Consider the following 22,580-nt stretch of genomic DNA (forward strand, 5'->3'; position numbering starts at 1 on the left):
AAATATAAAGCTCAACTAGTGGCAAAGTCATTGTAATACAAGGATGCTCCCTAATAATGACATTAACTGCAGGCTAAACACATTTCTTGCAAATAATCCAGTAAAAGAAATAGTTTGAAATTTTCCAAGTTTTTGATCCTCACTTGATATATTTAAAAGACCTAAACAAAACAGTGGTAAACCAAATTCCCAAGTACATAGAAAAACAGCCATTTTCAGCACTCATCATAGACTCAATCCCAGTGGGGAAAGAAACTGCCACACTATAGCTAGTAAAAAATTCTCCCCCAAAGCAAAATCAACATGATGGATGTAGATAACTCAGGTAGACATGAAAAATACACACACACACACACATATATATATGTATGTATATCAAAAGATTCCAGCATTTACTCTCTTTACACTATTTTATGGAAAAGTGCTGGAATCTCTGTCTAAATATTAAACAGCATGGTTAAGTTGCATTACTTTTTTTTTGTTTTAAGGAGTTTTGTACTTATTTTTATAAATGTATATATACTAAAGTACTTTATAAAAGCATAAAATCGGCCACATAAGTTTGCTATAACGAGCTCCGATTTGTTCTATAATTTACATTTTTCTACTTAACCACCACTGGATAAAAATAAGCTTTTAGTTTTTTTTAATATTCTTTAGAAAAACCTTTTCCCCTCCTGTCATAGAATAAGATAATGTGATTACATTTATTGTGTTTGAGTGAAATAGATTTAAAAAAAAGAGAAAAAAAAACCTCTTTAATACAAACTTATCATATTTTGTCAATCCAGAATTCCATTTGACATGTAAAACTGAAAACCATTAGAGCATTTTGCCTATTTGCCATTTTAAGGAATAAACTGCCATTCCAACACATCGTTTCTGACATACCATGAACTTACCTGGTTAGTTAGAGGTTGCTGAATCTGGTCAGAATAAGATAAGGCAGAAACCTGTTGGTCACTTATGTTTGGCTGGCGACGGTCACTGTACTGATGTGAATGGGGCATCTGTCCAGCCATCTGAAGGCCAGCAGCATGGAATGAAAACGACGGTGCAAGCCGAACGGATGAAGGTTTGCATGCTGAAGTCTCTCCTCCTACAAGAGGACAGTAAGGGACAGTTACAGGATGTACTCGGAGCCTGACGTTTGCATCTTCTGACCTGTCTGATACTTCTTTAAATAAGGACTTTAGGATGTTCAAGGACATTAAAAACCTCTAAAGCCACAAACAATATGTCACTCAACACAACAGTTTTATGTTACATGGTATAAAATATAGTGATTAAAATGAGTATCTATAAATCTGTATTAAGAGAAAAATCTTAAGTCTTTCTGTAAAACAATTAAGAATAATCTTTATTTATTTGCACATATGAGATTTTCATCAATTGAGAACCATAAAATACATAAATAATCTTCGAGTTCTTGTGAAGGGTCTCTCCAATGGGTCCGGCTCCTTAGAAACCAACTCAAAAGAACACTGCTAAGACGTTGTTTTGTACCTGCTACATGTATGGCAATCAATATCCCCAGCAGCGCCCAAACCAGGTGAAAGATCTGTTCTAATGGTGCTCCACCACTGACAAAGATAATTAAAGGCTGAGCATGGTATAAAAAGCAAATCCACAGAATGCTGGATTTCTCTGGACTCTTCCAACAGTCCTAAAAGAACCTAGACCTGGCAAGCTCAACACAAAAATAAATGACCAATAATTATCCCACAGGTAGTCTGGGACCATCCATGATCATGATTTTCATTGTAGAAATGAAAAATAAACACTTTTGGCCCATAAAAACATTTGGCAGCTAACCAATAAAGGTTTAATTCTTCCTTAAGGACGAAAAACTCACACACACACAAAAATAATCCTTCTTATATTCAACCAAACTTGCCATCACAGACTAAAGCCTAAAGGCAAATGTAAAACCCTGGTCAACAAACTCTGGACCCAGCATACTTGCAGTTGTCTTCCTGAATAAACCAGCCATCACCTACCACACTACAGAGCAGACTATTCAGTACCAGGGTACTTCTCCTAAAGTCTGCTTTTCTTGAGACATACAGCAACACTGGCCCAACAATGACAAGCACGGATTCTCAGCCAGGCTGCTGGAGTTTGAAATTTCAGCTCCATACTTACCAGTTGTATAGCCCTATATACCTATTTCCTGGTAATAATATCATCTACCTCAAAAGGCTGTGGTGAAGGTTAAATGTTTTCATACATGTGAAGTACTTAGAAGAGCTCTGGCAATTAAGGAACAGATCAGTATCAGCTGCAATTACTGTGCTGTACAGTCAAGGGTGATGGGGACAGTGCCCCTTCCTGTGGGGCACTTAATCTCTACTTGAATGCTGCCCAGACTCTGCAAGCTGAGAGCAAAGCTCAATCTCCTCCAAATGTAAGTTTCACTCCTATTTCCTGCCACAGTGGGTGACCTGTCTTCCACCCAGTCCACCAGAATCAAAGCTCTGTGAGTCTGGTAGAGTCTCCTCTATAGGCCACCTCAGCAGCCAGCCACCCAATCTTACTGATTCCGCCTCCCACAGAACTCTCCAATACAACAACCCCTTCCTTTCATCTCCATTACCCCATGCTTCGCTTGGATGACCAAATAGTTTCCTAATAGTTACCTGTCTTTACTCTGCCCATCTGCAACTTGACATCTGTTCAATAACACAACTTGGAGTGACTTTATAAAATGCAAATCTCAAGTCTTCCACCATACTTGACTATCGCCTGCCTTAGCATTGCTTTTAGACCTTAGCTTGTCTCCCTCTCCTACAGCATGAGGCGCTTAGCTGATCCATGGTACATAATAAATATCTGCTGAATATGTAAAATGACAATGTTCCTATGATGGTAGACGAGATAACTTTTCTAAACATTTCATTACTCATTATAAAAAAATAACACTCAATTCAATTATGTGGAGCAACTTTGTTCAGTTAAAAACAAACAAACCACTAGAAATTTATCCTAAGGAAATAATATGATGTGCACAAAGACAGTAAGGAAGAATGTTTACCTTACTATTGTTTGTAACAGCAAGAAACTGGAAACCTGAATGTCAAATATTGGGGGGTCCTTTAAATCTGCATTATTAAAAACACAAAAAAACTGGGAAGCATAAATAGCTCTTATAAGTAAACAGTAAAAAGACTCAGGCCCTAATGGCAAATATCTGAACCACTCTGGGTCTTAGTTTCCCTGTCTATGAAGCAGAGGTATTATGACACTAATCCTATTCCCTTAGGCTTGTTACGAAGTTTAAATAAAATACCACAAGTAGGCATGCAGAATGGAACACGGTATATAAAAAGCACTTTTTAAAATATTATTTGTTTCTATTATCAATGCCATCACTATATACCATGATTAAACTTATTATAATATATAGAAAAAAGTGCAAAAATCATTAGTATATAACAATTACCATCAATTGAACCTGTGGTGAAGAAAACAAAAGCCGTCATCCTTGAAACCCCCACCATCACTCTATGACCCCTCCCAATCAATCCAAATCCCCTCTTCCCAAAAAGTTAGTATCTTGATCTCCAAAACGAGATTAGTTTTAGCTTTATATAAATGGGTCTCTATACTTAATGTTATGCTTATAAGCCGGTTTGTTCACTATCATTACTTTATAGCATCCCATTACATGAACATTTGACAACTTGTTTATCCACTCTAATTTTGATTGGCATCTGGATTATTTCCACTTCATAGTTAGTATGAATACTGCCACTAGGAAGATTGCCAAGTGTCTTTGGTATACAGAGATACTGTTCTGCTGTTTTTCCAGTGTTTTTTTTTTTTTCCAAATCAATCTGTTTTTCCACTAGCAGTTTATGAAAATTCCCTCTGCTCCACTCCGTCTCCAACACTTGGAATCATCAGCCTTTCTAATTTCAATCATTATAGGAGGTGTGCAGTGTCTGCTGTGATTTTAACTTGTATCTTCCTGGTGACTATAAGAATCTTTTCATTTATTTATTGGCCATTTGGATATCCACTTATGTGAAATGTCTATTAAAACTTGCTTTACCATTTTCCTATCAAAAAAACATTTTTGCATTTTTAAACATATTTTGGATATGAGCATCTTAATACTTAGAGTTGATCTGCATCGTCACTCTCTTAATGGTGTTTTTCGATAAGCATAATCTCTTACCACTTTTGCTTTAGAATTAGTACTTTGGTGTCTGTTTAAATCTTTCCTTATAGCAAAGTCATTAAAAAAAATCCTATTTTCTTCTACAAGTTGGGTTTTACCATTCACATCCAGATGGGCAATGCTCCTGAATTTATTTCTGTTTAGGTATGCAACAGAAAACTAGCTGCATTTCCCCGCAAAATAAACATCCAATTGACCCCAATTATTAAAATACCAAACTTTCTCCACTGCTCTACAATGCCATCTTTGTCATAAATCACATGCCCATACATGCTTGGATCTGTTTTTGGATTCTCTATTCTGTTCTACTGGATACACACTTAGCTAGATTTCTTATATCTTTGTACAAAAACCAGGCACTATCTAAATTATGAAAGCTTTACAAGTTTTAATATTTAATAGAGAATTTTGTTCTTCAAGAATGGTTTAGCTATTCTTAGCCCTTTGCATGTCCATATATATCTTAGAATTAACTCATCGAAAACAAGTAAACCCATGTTGGGATTTTGGTTGCAGTTGTGTAGTCTCTTAAACAGCACTGTTCAACAGAATTTTCTGCAATGATGAACTTATCTCAGCTATCTAATGAGCAGCTACTAGCACTACTAAGGACTTTAAACTTGATTTATTTTTCCCCTCCCAATCCTCCCTCTTCTCCTTGCCCTATTCCATTTGCTGGGACCTCTAGAACAGTGATGATTCGAAGAGGAGATACAGGTACCATGTTTTACTCCCAATCTCCAAAAGAAAGCTTTTAACATTTCTCCAGCAGTGGTTGCTATAGGTTTTTAACTGATAACCATTATCAGAGTAATGATGGTCCCTTCTAATCCTAGTATGCTAAAACCTTTTCCCCACAAATGGATGCTGAATTTTATTAAATGCTTTTTCTGCATCCAATGGAATGACATTGAGTTTTCAGATTTACCGTTAACGTGGTGAAAATCATTGACTGAGTTGTGGATGTTGAACCACCTTTGCAATACTTGAATACAATTTGGTCATGGTTATCCTTTCATAGATTCACTGGTGAAACGATATGCACCTAAAATTTTCTTTGTAGGTTTTTCAATTAAAAGTTATATTTCTTTAATAGGATTACTTTGATTTTGTATTTCTTGGTGTCTGCTTTAGTAAGTTGTATTTTTTTAATAGTATGTCTACCTCATTTAAATTTCAGAGGCACTAAGCATCAAATTCTTCATAGCAACTTCTAAGCATTTCAATCAATGAAGATATAATTGTAGTGATGTGCCCTTCATCTTAAGACTGGTTAATGAGGCCTTCTCTTTCTTTGTGATCAGTCTAATCAAAGGTTTATTAATTTTATTAATTATCCTCTTATATGTTGTTTCTATTCCTGCTCTCATCTTGTCCTATCAGTTAGCAAGAGAGGTGTATTATAAACTCCCATTTGAGTTATGTTACTGGATTACATAAATTTAGAGCTATACCCTCCTGATGAATAAAGCCTTTATCATTATAAACTGTTCCTCTCTATTTCAAAAAATGCTCTTTCTACCTTATCCGGTATTAGTACAGCTACGCCAAACTTTCTCCTTATCTTTATATGGTATATCTTACTTTCAACCTTTTTAATTCTTTATAGTTAGGTTTGTCTCTTGTAAACAACATGTAGTTGTGTTTAATTTATGTATGAACACTAATAAACTTTCTATTTCATTCCAATTGTTTTATGTTCCTTTCTTACTTTCTGCTAGATTGAATTTTTAAATCCCCTCACAGGCAAATTCCTTTATTTTTAGTTATCTTATGCATTACAATATCAATTATATCTCCTCCTCAACTCGTCAAACTCTAATTACTGCTTTAATTTGTATTACTATTGTTGACTTGTACATTATGTACACACGGACACACACACACACAATCATAAGACCTCAATCATCCAGCACGGGTAGAATCAGACTCAAGGATACATTTGAAGGGACAGATGGATAATTTTATGATATCCAGATAGCTATGAAAGAATTACAAATAAACAGTTAGCCACTGCTTATAACTGTTATAACTATCCTCCTAAATTACCTTCATTTTTTGAATCTAGATCCAGTCAATTACGTGCATTAAATTCAACAAGCATTTACTGAAGGGATACTATGGTATTGTTTAGTGGGGGGTGACAATGGCACTCATGATCTGTAATAGCACTTCTCAAACCTTAATGTACTTACAAATTGCCTTTCAATCTTGTTAAAATTGGAGATTCTGCTTCCATAGATCTAAGGTATGACTTGAGTTTATATTTCTAACATGCCACCAGACGATACCAATAATGCTTTGAATAGCAGCATCTAAACTACAATTTAATGGCTCACCTTAATAAAAGAAAGCTACTTTCCAGCTAATACAAGTAGCAGATAATCCAAAAATATGCGATATTCTGACTACACAATACACTATCGGGCTTTTCCCCTCAATAGATTACCTTCCTAGAGTTGAGGGTTCGTGTTTTGTTTTTAAAACTAATATATATTCCTGTGCTTAAGGGTGATATGCCCAGTGAAAAAGAATCTGATTTTCTTTTTCATATTTCCTGTAGATAATATGAATGCGGGTTAACAAAAAATAACTATGTTTTTCACTTGTGGGACTCTCTCTCTTGAGAAGACTACAAGACAAACTAGTATGGAAATTTCTTGTCAACCCGATTTTACTAAGCAAATCACCATAGATTTTTTCTTCCTAAAGTTTCCATCTTCCCTTTTAATTCAAATGTTAATGAAGAAAAAAAAAGACTCAGTTAATCCTATAATAGAGATGATGATAATAAAGTATTATGTTGAACTATATGAAAGTGCTGATACTAGATCCACTCTGGCCTACAAAATTGCAATTTCATATGGTTTGACCTACTATCTACCACATTATATGCAATTCTTATTCAACTAAAATTAAAATTAGCTCTAATAATGCTTTATTTAGCTCAAGAATGTATCACAATACATGTAACAATATCAGATATTATAATTTAATGAATTTATAACATTTAATTCAAGTTTTTCTTCAAAATCATTATTTGGCATTCAATTCCAAAATAATATTTTAAAGTACTATACTGCCAAATAGTATAAAAGGCAAGCTGGAGAAAACTATATGCATGTGGGTCCTATCTGCATTTTTTTATATCCTTCTGAATTGTATGGATCTGTAACTTTTTAAAAGTTTGTAAAAATTTTGTTGGTAAATAGTTTACTAAAAAAATGAAGTAGCTTTCTCGCTCTATTCAAGTTTCTATAGTTTAGCAAGAAAATACAGTAAGTAAAGATCATAACACTAATAGAAATCAGCAATGATTCCACAGAGACACATTTCATGACTAGATCTCAGGAAGGGAGATCTAGACATGAATGGGAGACTCAAAAAGGTAGTAGTAGACATGGAGGTACTATCAAACCAAAAAGCCTAGAGAAGACCCTAAGTGAAAATAACTGCAACTTGTCTCTGGTGTTAATACCCACATGTAGCTCCACTTGCAGGTAACTTGATTTCTTTTTGTTATTAATATGTTGATAGGGGACCGTCCTTGTGACAGTACTAACCCACATTAGATTAAATAAAAATTATTAAATAAAAATAATTCAAGTTACTTAAAACTACAGTATCCAAATGCGGAAACTCTTACGAGGTCAAGCTTAGAGAATTCCCTAAGAAATGGGGGGAGGGCCTGGCCAGTATGGCTCAGTGGTTGAGCATCAACCTATGAACCAGAAAGTCATGGTTCCATTCCCGGTCAGGGCACATACCCAGGTTTCAGGCTCAATTCCCAGTAGGGGGTATAAAGGAGGCAGCCAATCAATGGCTCTCTCATCACTGACGTTTCTATCTCTTGCTCCCTCCCTCTCCCAGAAATCAATTTTTTTAAAAATATTGTTTAAAGCAAAAATAACAATGCATTGTGGAGTTTGTAATATATAAAGTAAAACATGACAACAAGAGAGGTAAAATGAAACTACAGAACAGTACAACTTACAGATGCCTGTGGTAAGGCCTCAAGCAACCACTAATATTAGATAATGGGTGGACGGACGGACGGATGGATGGATAGATGGTAGGCAGACAGTAGATAGATGGATGGATGGATAGACAGATGACAGACAGACTAATGAGCCACTAGAGGAGACAAAGTGGAATACTAACTCTATTTAAGAACTAAAAAGAACAGTCTTGATACTTTGAGACTAGTATACATATACATGTATTTTATTCACACGATTTAAACAAGCACATATTATGTCTGAGGTACTGTACTATCCTCAACAACTAGATTACATAAAACTCTTACTTAATCCTACAATAAATGAGTCCTTAACCATTTCAATTATAAAAGATGAACCAAATTCTTACAGCTGAAATAAGACATTAAGAACTCATTTTTAGTCAGTCTCTGGAATACAAAAAAGACTAAAACGGTCATCCAAAATCTGGCTGCTGGATTCCATAAATTATTATACTGAACACAGTATAATATGTAATATGGGTAAATTTATTATTTTCCTCAATATTTTAAAATTTGAAATTATTTTTAATAAGTTAAAAACACTAAAGCAGGTAATATTATCTGAAATTTTATGGGTTATCAGTAGCCATGAAAACTCCAACTGGGAAATGCTTTTTCTTTTTCTAAATAATATATCTTTATTGATTTCAGAGAGAGGAAAGGAGAGGGAGAAAGAGAGATACAAACATCGATGAGAGTCACTGATCAGCTGCCTCCTGCACACCCCTTACTGGGGATCAAGCCCACAACGGGGGCATGTGTCCTGGCTGGGAATCAAACCTCGATCTCCTGGATCATAGGTCGACGCACAACCACTGAGCCACGCCCAGCCAGGCGGGAAATCTTCCTTATAGTTTCCTTAATAAAAAATGTCTAACCACTAATAAAACCATTTAAATATAAATTTCCCCATTTAGTACAAAACAAGGTATCAAGAAGACTTTGAGCCCTTAATTTCTAGGAATTGGGGGTTGGGGGGAGGCTTAAAACAAAAGACAAATAAACAAAGATATACAAAGTCTCCAGAGAAATTTTAGAGGTCAGATTAAACCTGTTGAGATCAAGACCAATCACTTGAAGAAAATGAAGATCAGTAATTCTCTAACTTGACCTGGTAGCTAGCTAGTGGCTGATGGTGTACTAGAAGAAGCCAAAGCCTACCTCCTAGAGCAGCAATTTTCAAGCTTTTTCATCTCATGGCACACATAAACTAAGTACTAAAATTCTGCGGCACACAAAAAAATATATTTTTTGCCAATCTGACAAAAAAAAAAAAAAAGGTATAATTTTGATTCACACTGAACAGCTATTGCTGTGTTAACTGTTGTCATTTTTTTATCTGACAATCTAAGGGGAAAGAGGTCAGTGCCCCTGACTAAATAGTATTGCATGTTTTAAACATTCTTGTGGCACACTGGTGGAAAATCACTGTCCTAGAGCAACAATGCTATTGCAATGTACACTCCAGAAGAAAAGCCTCCCTCTCCTCCAGCTTTGTGTCGTTCTGAATCCCGGGAGCTTAAGACAGTGCTCAGCACACAGCAGAAGCTCCCTAAGTAAGTGCTGTCTAACTGTCTGAATGAGTGGTATATAAAGAGTATAGACATTTATTTATAAATGTGAATCTACCATTTGTAAAATGAATCTGCCATTAGGAGATTTATATTGCCAACACTAAATGGAAGATTATTAATATGTCACAATAAATTAAATATACAAGCTGATGAGTTTTAGGTATGATTAACTGATAGCTGATTTTAAATGAGACATAACTTTTGAAAAACTGAAAACTAATACTCTATTAGAAAATAAATGCTAAATACAGCAATGTATTTAACACAGCAACTGAAATAGTTACTTGTACAAAATGCTCACAACATGCTTTTGAGGCAAATACAATAAAAAAAGTATTTATCTTCATCCTGGCCCGGTGGCTCAGTTGGTTGGCACGTCATCCCATACACCAAAAGGCTGGAGGTTTGATTCCTGGTTAGGGCGCATACAGGAGGCAACTCATCGATGCTTCTCACATCAATGTTTCTTCTCCCACCCCCACGTCTCTCCTTCTCCCTCTCAATCAATCAATCAACATATTCTTCAGTGAGGATTTATCTATCTTCAATGACTGCAGCTGCATGGTCCTTGCTGGACTATAACTGCTTTAAATTTATATGTTCTCGAACCTGTCCACCCCCCTCCACTCCAGTCCTCTGGGAGAACAAAAAGCAAACTCATTTCTGGTAGAAGTTTCATTTTAGATGCTAGTTCACAGGACAGTCCTGCACAGAGGCAGGAAAGGATGCCTTTCAGATTAGTAGATTCTACATAACAGCACAAGGGAAGAACAGATAAGACAATACCTGCTGGAGCAGCCTTTTCAGGCAATATAACTGTCTTAATTCAGGAAAAGTGTTGCACATAAACATAGGAGGTAAATTACACAAATTTCTTTCCAGCGGAGTACTGGAATAATATTCATTCAAAAGGTAACTAATTGGGCTAAAGTGAGACCAAGTCCCTAAAAAAGAAAAAAAACCCTACTATCATTATGGGAATAAAAGTATTGTCAAGAATATAAAACATCTACACAGGGGGAGGAAACAGGATGGCGGCACAGGTAACGGCTGTACCTGCAGCCTCCCACAACCACATCAAAATTACAACTAAAATACAGAACAACCATCACTCAGAACCTCCTGAGATCCAGCTGAACAGAAGTCCTACAAGGAGGGAACTGAAGAAGCATCAAGACCAGTAGGAGGGGTGGAGACCCAGGTGGATGGGGCTGATCTAGGAGACGCGGCCACAGGCCCACACCCGTTGCCGCGGGTAATTCAGGGAGGGAATCTCGGTGGTGGAGGTTTCCCAGAGGGGGGAGGGGTCCCAGCCGCACATCAGTCCCCCATCCCAGGGCTCCAGGGCAGGGGAAGAGAAATCCCCACAACTTCAGGCTGTGAAACCAGCGGGAACTGTCACTGAGGGTTGGGCAGGCTGCGGGAGCCCCAGCAGCTCCTCTTAAAGGGCCCGCACGAGAACTCACTCAGATGTGCGCCCTCTGAGCCCAGCACCGGGCAGCAGCTGGAAAGGAACGTGGGACACTTGGGGAGGAACTAACTTGCCTGAAATCGAGGCAAGAGGTGGAGGGACAGCCTTCTCCCAGGCAGAAGAGCTGCAGAGGCCATGGCTCCTTTGGCGAGCCCTCCCCACACACAGCCGGCAGGCAGGCGCCATATTTGAATCTCAAGCACCTGACTCACACCTTTGGCCCCGCCCCTCCCTACCTGCAGGCTCATCCAGGCCATTTCCAGGGGCTTTTCTGTGCAAGTGGACTCTCGAGCCTCATGCTTAGGACTTTCCTAAAATCTCTCAAACAAGCAGCAGCAAGCCCCATACAGTTTAATAAGTGACTCCAGGCCTGGCACTAGTGGCAGCCTGCACTGGTTCACAGCTTGGCCTCTCCTGGACACCTCCAAGCCCAGCACAAGTAGCAGCCAACTATGGTTTGCTGTGTAGCTCATGCTGGGTGGCCCTGGGCATGGCACTGGCAGAGGCTGACTTTGCAGCTCCCGGGAGGCCCCAGAGACAGTGCACCTGGTGCTCAGACTCAACCACGCTGGATTACGACTCTACCACATCCACGAGTAACACACTCAAGGGGTGCACTTAGTGAACACCAAAGCTCCACTGAAGTAAATCCTGCTCCACAGGGGTGTCTCCAGCACAGCAGCTCTTTGGCTGTAGTTGCAGCTGGTCCTCACAGCCGACTGACCTGGGGGTCAGTTCCTCCCAGTGACGCCAACAGCAACCAAGGCTCAACTACAGCAGAACAGTGCACACAGCCCACACAGGGAAGCATCTAGAAGGCCCAGCTAAGGGACTGGGGAGGCTGAGCCACTGGACACCTACTACACAAAGCCACTCTACAAATTCCAGGAAACATAGCAGCTCTACCTAATATATAGAATCAAATACCTGGAAGCAGCGAAAATGTGGAGGCACTGAAACATGTCACAAAGGAAAGAACAGAAGAAATCTCTAGAAGAGGAACTAAATGAAATAGATCCAAGCAAGCTAACAGATAAAGAGTTCAGAATTTTGTTTATAAGGATGCTCAAACATATTAGTAAAGAGTATTACGAAAGCGACTGAGAAAAATCAATGACATAGTAGAGTACCAATTTGAAATGAAGGCTACATGAACTGAAATGTAGAATAATTTACAGGGAATCAACAGTAGAGTAGAGGACGCTGAGAATCAAATCAGCAATTTGGTACATGAGAAAACAAAAAACACCCAACCAGAAGAGCAAAAAGAAAAAAGAATCCAGAAATATGAAAATAGTATAAGGAGCCTCTGGAACAACTTCAAGAGGCCCAACATTCGTATTATTGGGATACAAAAAGAAGAAAGAGAGCAAGAAATTGAAAATCTATTTGAAAAATTAATGACAGAAAACGTCCCCTGCCTGGGGAAAGAAATAGGCTTACAAGTCCATGAAGCACAGAGGGTCCTAAACAAGAGGAACCCAAAGAGGCCCACAGCAAGACACATCATAATTAAAATGCCAAAGGTTAAAGACAAAGAGAGAATCTTAAAAGCAGCACGAGAAAAGCAGTTAGTTACCTACAAGGGAGCACCCATATGACTGTCAGCTGATTTCTCAACAGAAACTTTGCAGGCCAGAAGGGAGTGGCAAGAAATATTCAAAGTGATGAAAACACGGAACTACAACCAAGATTGCTCTACCCAGCAAAGCTATCATTTAGAACTGAAGGTCGGATAAAGAGCTTCACAGATAAGAAAAAGCTAAAGGAGTTCATCAGCACCAGACCAGCACTACAGGAAATGTTGAATGGTCTTAAGAGGAAGCTGATAAACAAAAGAATCTGTCAAACTAAACAGATTCAGAGACACTGACACATGCATCAGATGATCATATTTCAGAGGAAAGAGGGAAGGGGGTGGAGGGTGGGAAGAGATCAACCAAAGAAGTTATATGCATATGTGCATAACCCATGGACACAGTCAATAACGGGGTGAAGGCCTGGGGAGGGTGTGGGAACGAGGTGGAAGGGGTCAATGGGGGGGGGGGGGCGGGATGGGACACCTGTAATACTTTCAACAATAAAGATAAATTTTAAAAATAAATATAAATAAATAAATAAATAAAACCTCCATACAGACTGAATAGTGATGGTTGCTCTATTTGGCATCCAGGTTAAGCGTAAAGAAAAGAGCAAATAGCCCGGCCAGGTGTGGCTCAGCCGTTAAGCGTTGACCTAGGATCCAGGCGATCAGGGTTCGATTCCCGGTCAGGGCACATGCCTGGTTGTGGTCTTGATCAATCACTCTCTCCTCATTGATGTTTCCCTCTCTCTCCCTCTCCTTTCCTCTCTGAAATCAATAAAGATATATTTAAAACAAACAAAAAAAAAAGAGCAAATAATTGGGGTCCTGACTAGACTGCTTTTACTATAAACACTAAACACTTCTGTAAGTGAAGGATTCATACTTCACAGCAGTTATTTGGCATTCAGTGTTTAATTTTCATAAATACATAAAGGCTTCAAAAGTTTTATAACAATGACGTAAGTCATTCAAACTGACATACACTGGTTATAACCAAGAAGCTAATTTTTTTCCAAGCTAAGAAATTCTTATTCAGATTAGGTGGTAAACCAGATCGGAGACTCCAGGGTATCTTTCAACAAGAAAAATGACAAGTGGCCATATAGCGCAAGGCTGTAAGACAGTCTTGATTTCAAAGCTGTTCCTCACACAAGTACCACTCGGATGATGGATCCTTGTTGATGGGTGAGCAAACACCATCACCTGAGACAGAACTGGCAGTGGTTAACAGCACATGAGACTGATTAAGTCCAGCCTAATTGGCAGTAACATGATAAGTACCTTCAACGAATGCCACTTCCTATATTCAGTCAGAAGATGAGGTTTCCATTCACTTCCTCCCAGTCATCTGTGGGACAGTTAAGGGAGAGCACTGGAACAATCTAGACAGGAAAACTATAGTTCTCAACTTGCTCATAATCACACCTTCGTAAAGCCCCATGGGCCTGGACCCTGCTTTCTACATCTCAGATTCCTCTGTAACATGCAAATTTAACATTTTCATTTACTAAATAAGTAAAAAGATAAATACATTTGGAAAGTTCAGCTTGCTATAGAAATACACTGAACTGGGATTTAAGACCGCCTCTTCCTTGCCTTAGCTCCAGCATGAATGCAGCATGGCGACAAACAAGTCCATTTCCTCATACATGAAATGAGATGATTCATCATCTTGTCCAATCGCATAAATCCAAAGTATTTCTTCCCTTGTAAAATGCCATAGACTTGAAATGTTACACAGATCATTGCCAGAGGAAAGGGAAGGTTGTGCTCCAGATCGCTGTTTAGAGCTTAGAAGACACACTTTAATAAATTGTGGTTGGTTTCTTAGTTCCTTTTTTAAAAAAAAATCTACATTAAAATATAGTTAAGTACTATTTATCTAAAAATAGTGCAAATGTTACACACGCACACGTGTGTGTATGTGTATAAAACCAGAATTACCCAAAGATGCACCCCCATCCACTCATCCCCCCCCCGTGCCAACCCTGTTGCCAGGGCCTAGCTAGGCACACTAAAGGTGAACTTCCAGAAACCTGAAAGTACAAAAAGGAGAAAAATGACATAATGAAGCCACTGAAAAGCTGAACATCACCTGCGCTGCCATCGCCTTGAAGGGAAAAGCACCAAAACCCAGAAAGAGGCAGCTAGGAATACAACAGGGAAAGAAACGTCACCTACCACAGGCTGCCATCACCTTCAACTATGCCACACCATGCCATTTTTAGAAGCATCTGAAGATGCTATTAATTTCAGGCACATAAGGTTTCTTTGGAAAGGAAGCTGCCTCAAACCTTCCCAGATCTTTACCTCTGCCTTCTCCCAAAGCAGCACAGAAAGAGCAGCTGGGGGGGGGACGACGACATAGGCAGGGACCCACCATTTAAAAAAAACCTTTCCCTCTACCCCAAGCAGAAAAGAGGAGAATCATACACATACTCTGCACTCATTTTTTTAGTTCTAGCTAGACAGCTGTTAAACACACAAGATATTTTTAAATCCAGTTAAGTACTTGGGTACCTATATTGAATTGCAGCATAATACTTAAAATTATCCAATGAGGCAATCATTTGGCTTTGTGATTCCAATTAAAACATAGTATATTTATGGGGATTTTCCATTACAGAATGCCCAAAAGGCAAGATATTCATCTGACCAGACACTTTAGAAATTAAGCATTAAGCAAATTTTTAACTGTTCAAGAGAGGTTATAAAATTTAATACCATAAAAACAGTAACCCTTCATTAAAAGTATATTTATGTAGCAAATAAACACATTTTAGAGGTCATAATTAGTTTCCTTCTTCCATACCTACTGTGCAAAAGTGGTAAAAATCTGCACCTCAGTTCTATACCAAATGAATATAGTCTGGAGAATGTTATTGTCTAAAGTGTTATACAATATCCTTAATCTCTAACAATACAACTGGAAACACTAAGATCTGCCCCACTCCAGAAAAAAATCAGCAAAAGATGCAATTCTCACAAACCAATAATAATGATACGGGAAAACTTTCAAATTCACTAGAAATTGATAAACTAGTCAATAAATAAATAAACGAGATTTCATTTTTACTTCTCAAACAAATTTTTCCAAAGCACACAGTGTGCCTTCAATAACAATAGTATAAATAAAGCAGATTTCTATGGCCCTTTACCAGAATGCTCTGTGAGTAGTTTTCCACAATAACGGAAAAATAAAAGTAAAAATCAGTAACAGCATTCACTGAGCTCTTATTCCATGCTGAACACTGTCCCAGTACACCCTTATTTACACCCACAAAAGCACTACGAATTAGGTGGCATTATTACAGTACTTGTTACATTTTACATAGAAAGAAACTGAAGGTCAGCAGCTCCATAGTGACCCTAAGCGTGGTGGCCCTGGGTTCACAGGTTCCTGCAGCTGCTAAGCAGTAACGCAACTAGGCTCTGAGTCTCCTCTTCACCACTCTTTGAGCTGAGCCTCAAAGATAGAAGGAATGGGAAAGTGCACAATGGACATGAGAAACACCTCCTAAAAGACAAGAGATTGCTGAATCCCTGTCAAGGAGTAAAGGATAAACTGAACCAGCAGGGAGAGGGGCAGGGCCCTGCTTCAGCATTTCCGTTCCCAAATACAACCTACTCGAATTCAGGAGAAAACAGGCAAGTGAGTGGCTCTGGCCAGAAGAGAGGGGAATTTAAAAAGGAGTCTAGGAAAAATGAGAAAACTTCACATCAAAATTTACAAAGCATCATAAAAAAAGAAAAAGCCAGTTCTCTGATACCCATGAATTTTGTAAAAAGTTCACGAATATGTCCTGTGGAACAAGACAAGACTAGTAAGTGCCCACAGTCTAGCCCCAAGCTCCACTTGTGGTCGCACCCTCTGACATTCCCTCCCTGAGGCCCCAGCCCCTCAGAGGCACCCCCATGCTCGCTCCAGCACACTTTGAGCTGCCTTACTGATCAACTCCCAATTCTCAAATGTCCCCTCAAGTTTGGCTGGACATTAGAATACAGACAGAGCAGGACATTAGAATATAGACAGAGCAGTCGGCTAAGGACAGAAAGGCAGACTGAGCCCAAGAGACTTCCTGCCAGGCTAAGGAATCTGGGCTTCGTAAAGCAGGCAAGGGTGTCAGAAAAGGTGTGCCAGGAGTGACACAGTTCCAGTTGTGTTTTAGTTATGGCAGTGAATGCTCTGAACTGTCTGGACTCAAAATCTGCACTTATTATCCAGCTACTGTGTGGCTCTGGATAATTAAAACGTGCCTCCCTTTCCATCTGCAGAACAGGTTATTAACAGTATGTAAACCTCAAGACTATTATGCAAAGGAGCTAATGTTTAAAACGGTATCTGGCACATAGTAAGTGCTCAGTAAATATTCTATTTTTTAAGCTTACCATAATACAACTAATGTGTAATAAAGGTTGGAAAAGGAGAAACCACAAGAAGAGATCAATTAAGGGCTTATTTCAACAGTTCAAGCAAAGGATTGAGAGAGCCTTTCGAAGGTTAATGCTGAGAAAGAAAAGGAAGTATGAACACACATTGTGAAGAAGAATTAACAGGACTTGAAAACTTGTTTAAACATGAAAAATAAGAGACAGCCTGGATTTAAAAAAATGACACCAAAGTTTGGAGCCTATGACTTGGAAAAACTGGTGACAATTAGCAAGTCAGAAAAGGCCATTAAGTTGAATGATAGTATGTCCTTAAATGCATTGTGATCTGAACTTCAAGACTGTTTCTGAGTATAGCTCAGCAGTTTTTATTTTACCAAGCATATGACAGTTCAAACTCTGTTGAAAATAGAAAGGAAAAAGGTAGAAAAACAACGAAAGGGGAAGGAAAGGGTGTAGCAGAGAGAAAAAAACTGCCCTAGGAGCAGCCCAGGGTTCTGGTCCAAGTCAGAGGTTAACTATGTGGTGCTGGGAAAGCATGCGCCTGTTCAAACAACCCCACCCCATCCCATCCAGACCAAGTACCACTATGTACTTGGGGTTCCTCAAATTATATACAACCACTGCCCCACACCCCATCTCCAAAGCATTGTTTTGGGAAGCCTTTGTTTTTGACAAGTATAACTAAACTGCTCAGCCTGCTAGGGCAGAAAAAAACGCTGAACACACCTGAATAACCATCTCCCGGTCACTTTAAACTTTGGGATTACCCCTTTTTTTGAAGTGATAATTGGCTTTGTTACGTGATTCGTGAATAGGGCAGCATCCCCTCTAGCAACTAGAAGGGCTCTCCCTGACATCATATTTGTCTGACAATACCACAATCAGGATTATAAGGTTGTCTCAAAAGTACAGAGAGCCTACATTTCCTAGTGAGATCAATATTACATCTCTATCTATATAAGTGAGGCACTCATCTCAATCTAGTCAAAAGCCTTCTTGAAAAACAGTACCTTGGTCAGCTTCAGATTTTCTTTAAAGTCATCTAGGTTTTCCAGAGCACATAATAACTTCTAAATTGTTTCAGGTACAACACTTTTAAATCCCTGTATGATACTATAACTGGATATTTTATATTTCAATTAACAATGATATAAAAAAATTAACATTGAAACAGCTGATGTTTTCCATTAATCCTATGGGTATATTCATTATGATACTTAAAAAAAAGGTCTTTAAAAGTTTTATTTACATCAACACCTGAAAACTTCAAAATCTGTTAAATTTCTCTCCCTCACTTTGTGCAAATTCATTAAATCAAGTGACTTCTATAAGCATCCCAAACTACTATTATAAGAGGTCCCTCCAAGCCTATGTACCCTCCTCAAACAAAACTTAGTTATTCAGAATAAAGTAATGGACTGTGCACCCCGCAACATGAGACACTACATAAAAGACTGCTTAAGGACTCAAATATGGATGTAAAAACTGAGGAATAATTTGGGAAAATAACTTACTGTCTATTCATGTGTACAATACATAATTTTATAAAATTCCAAATATAATCACAAGGCTAAAAATCATATTCAATTGAGTTATTTTTAATGCAGAAAATACTCACTTTTCTAGTTGAATGACACCAAAATATTGATACACACCAATAACACTCCTTCCCACTTCCCACCTAAAAAATATTTTACTTTAAAAACAAAATGTTTTTGGCTCTCCCTCCTAGGACCGCCAGCACCTTTCCCCTCCCTCTACCATCCCTGCCAAGTTTTCCTTACCTCTCGCTCTCCTAAGCTCCAAGGGCCCTTCTTTTGCCTCTGTAACTTGTTTCCTGAGCCCACTTCTTCTACCACTCACTTCTACCTCTGTGACTTCTAAGTAAACCTTTTCTTATTAACATGTTTTTAATTTAAGTATAAGGGACACATAATACTACATTAGTTTCAGGTGTACAACATAAAGCTTTGATCCGTTCTTTTAAGTCAGTAGGAAATCACTGCTATGCTCTAGACCTGAGATGTCCAAAAATGACAGCCATTAGTGACAAGTGGCTACTGAGAGCTTGAAATAAGGTTAGTTGGAACTGAGATGTGCATGAATGTAAAACATTTCAAGGATTTAGTACCAAAAAACAATGTAAAATATCTCAATAATTTTTAATTTTGAAATAATATATTTTGGATATACTAATGAAATAAAATATATCACTAACATTAATGTGACTTTCCTTTTACTGATTTTTTTAAACTGTGACTCCTAGAAACTTTTAAAGTACATAAGTGGCTTATATTTCTATTGGGCAATGCTGTTCTAAAGAAAGTTCTTAGCATTAAGAATGTAAATGTAAAGATGTTGGGCAAAAGTCTCTGGCCTCTTGGAGTTTGTATTTTATTGCCAATGGTAATAAAAAAATGAATTCAAGAATGTTAGAAAATTATGAGTAGTCTGAAGAAAATAAGACAGAGAGAAAGAGAAAAAGAGAAACCAGAGGGTGGCGGGACGAGAAGGCTGTCTTCCTCTTCCCATTACAACAGAGAAGGCAACCAGGCTTCCTCTCAAGTAGAAACTCAAATAGACTGGCAGTGGCTGTCTGGAGCAAGCACTGGCAGACTCCAAGGCTAACCTGAGCGTCAGATGGAAAGCACAGCCTGCTACAGTAGCGGTGTGTGCCCAGGGCTGACGAGCAGGCAGGAGTGCCAACCGTGACCCACCGTTTGTTTGGGTTTTTTCCCCTTTGTTTTACTTTACGTTTAAAGTATTACAGATGTCCTCCACATCCCCCATTCACCTCCTCCACCCCGCACCTGCCCCCCCAGGTCTTCACCATACTATTGTCTGTGTCCCGGCTCATGCAAACATGCATAGAAGTTCTTTGATTACTCTCCCCCATCCACCCACCTACTCCCCGCCCTCCCTCTGAGATTGTCAGTCTGTTCCATGCTTCTGTGTCTCTGGATCTATTTTGTTCATCAGTTTATTATGTTCTTTAGATTCCACACGTCAGTGAGATCATGTGATACTTATCTTTCTCTGACAGGCTGATTTCACTCAGCGTAATACTCTCCAGGTCCCTCCATTCTGTCCCAAAGGGTAAGAGACCCTTCTTTTTTACTGCTGCGTAGTGTTCCATGGTGTGAATGTCCCACAGCTCTTTTATCCATCATCTACTGACAGGGACTTGGGCTGTTTCCAGATCTTAGCTATTGTAAATTGCGCTGCTATGAACACAGGGGTGCATAAGTTCTTTCTGGCTGGTGTTTCAGGTTTCTTAGGATATATTCCTAGAAGTGGGATCGCTGGGTTAAATGGCAGTTTCACATTTAATTTTTTGAGGAAACTCCACAGTTTTCTATGGTGGTTGCACCATATGCATAATGCGCTGGTGGTTCGCATTCCCACCAGCGGTGTACGAGGGTTCCCCTTTCTCCACACCCTCACCACCACTTGTTGTTTGCTGATTTGTTGATGGTGGCCATTCTTACAGGTGTGAAGTGATACCTCACTGTGGTTTTAATTTGCATCTCTCTGATGATTAGTGACTTTGAGCATTTTCTCATATGTCTCTTAGCCACCTGTATGTCCTCTTTGTAGAAGTGTCTGTTTAGGTCCTTTGCCCAGTTTTTGACTGGATTGTTTGCCTTCCTTTTGCGAAGCTGTATGAGTTCCTTATGTATTTTGAAGTATTAACCCCGACCCCATCATTCTAATGATGGTATCTCCCCATGCACCCATTCAAGCTAGAAACTTCAGTCCTATTCACTCTCACTCCCTCCTCCCCTCTCTCCTCCCCGCTCTCACTACCTACAGTGACTTGGGCCTTGGAAGTCTCCCGAGTCCGCCTGCTTACTTCCACACTCTGTCAAGATCGTAACACAGGAGGAAGTAATGAGGGGGGATTCTACAGTAACTGCTCCTTATCCAGTCTCTGTGTCTTCAGTTAATTCTCCCCACTGCTGTCAAAGTTTGCTTCCTTCAAATTTAAGTTCCAAAATCATCAACACTCTAAAACATCCAGAGCTTCCAGGTGTCAGTGTTCACACCTCTTATCTCATTGCCCACCATTCTCTCCATCTTGTCTCCCCCACAACACATCCTTCCTCTGGGCCGCACTGACAGCGCCGGAGCAGAACTGTTCCGTCTAGAATGCTGTCCCTGTTCTCTTTTCTGCACCTAGAAATCTTGAACTCAGATCTCAAGACCCAGACCTACCACCATCTTCCCCCCAGAATCTTGGAGTGAACTGCTTCCCTGCTCCACCCTCCCCTTCCCATTCTGTGGTTACACAGCAAGCATGTTCTGTGCTGAAGCAATCTGTATGCCCTCACAACAGTACCCGCGAGGGCACGACTGGTCTTACTTGTTTATGTACCCTAACTACAACAATGCAAGGGCTGACAGCACACACGTAATGAGTGGGTCAATGAAGCAGAGAGTGATTCCTGAGTCCCATCCACAACACTCTCACCCCCGAGTCTGGATGAGCTAACTCCTCATAAGCTGCCTGCTATCTCACTCACCCACTGAACAGCAGCAGGGCCAGGTTGTCCTACTCATCTCTTTTATGCCAGCACAAAGGCACTCAATAAATACTTATTCAGAGTGAGTGGATGAACAGGTATTATCGGACATCAAGTTCCCCACCTCAATTTGCAGAGGTTGTCCAAAAGGTCAGTGGCAAAATCAAGACTGACACATAGTTTCCTATCTTACAACACAACATGGGACCTTTCGTCCTAACAAAAAGATCCTAAAGTAGGTGTTTGTCATTTTTTGGTCACTCAGTATCTCTCAGATACCCACCAAGGTTTGGGAGAATTATGAAAAACAAAAAAAGCCATGCCCCCCTACTATAAAAGCCAAAGAGTAACAAAAAAGTCACTCTTCCTTACTCCTTGGTAACTAGGGCTTTGCTAGAGACCAAAGTGAATAGTCAAATGTTCATGCTCAGAGTCTAGAATCTTGAAAGTGCAGGAACAGCGAGAGCCCATTTGCCATGGTGAAGGGAAAGGTGAAGCTTACACAGCAATTCACTGTGAAGTGCCGGGGGGGGGGGGGGGGGGGGCATCCTAACCAAACTTAGGCATATGGCTTGACCCTGCTGCCTGGCACTTTGGTTCCTACTTAATTTTCTAGCATAATCTCCAGCTTTCCAATCAATTCTGTGGGCTAACTTGTAGCCTTCAATTAAATTCATTTTCTACCCAAGTTAGCCAAGGATGAGTTTCTGCTGTCGGCAAAGAAAAACCTTGACTGTCACACAAAAATGAACAATGAGGGACCATCACCCCCAGAAAAAGAGGATCATGGGGGAGGGGAATAATTTAACAGATACATAGGGGAATGAGAAA

The 22,580-nt window shown here is 39.3% G+C and overlaps 1 protein-coding gene across 5 annotated transcripts in view; it reads right to left on the minus strand.

Annotated features, from left to right (window-relative positions):
- Positions 1-22,580, minus strand: part of DYRK1A (dual specificity tyrosine phosphorylation regulated kinase 1A) — a 126,191-nt gene that overhangs the window by 37,405 nt on the left and 66,206 nt on the right. For 4 of the 5 annotated variants that reach the window (XM_081138047.1, XM_081138045.1, XM_081138044.1 and 1 more), the window contains exon 3: positions 903-1,099. In XM_081138047.1, the coding sequence (XP_080994173.1) occupies positions 903-1,099 (197 nt within the window). Of the gene's footprint in view, positions 1-902; positions 1,100-14,115; positions 14,217-22,580 lie in introns of all 5 variants that reach the window. The other variant, XM_081138048.1, reaches the window with a different exon arrangement.

This window comes from Miniopterus schreibersii, assembly GCF_964146895.1.
Source record: "Miniopterus schreibersii genome assembly, chromosome: 5".
In the NCBI taxonomy this organism is placed as follows: domain Eukaryota; kingdom Metazoa; phylum Chordata; class Mammalia; order Chiroptera; family Miniopteridae; genus Miniopterus; species Miniopterus schreibersii.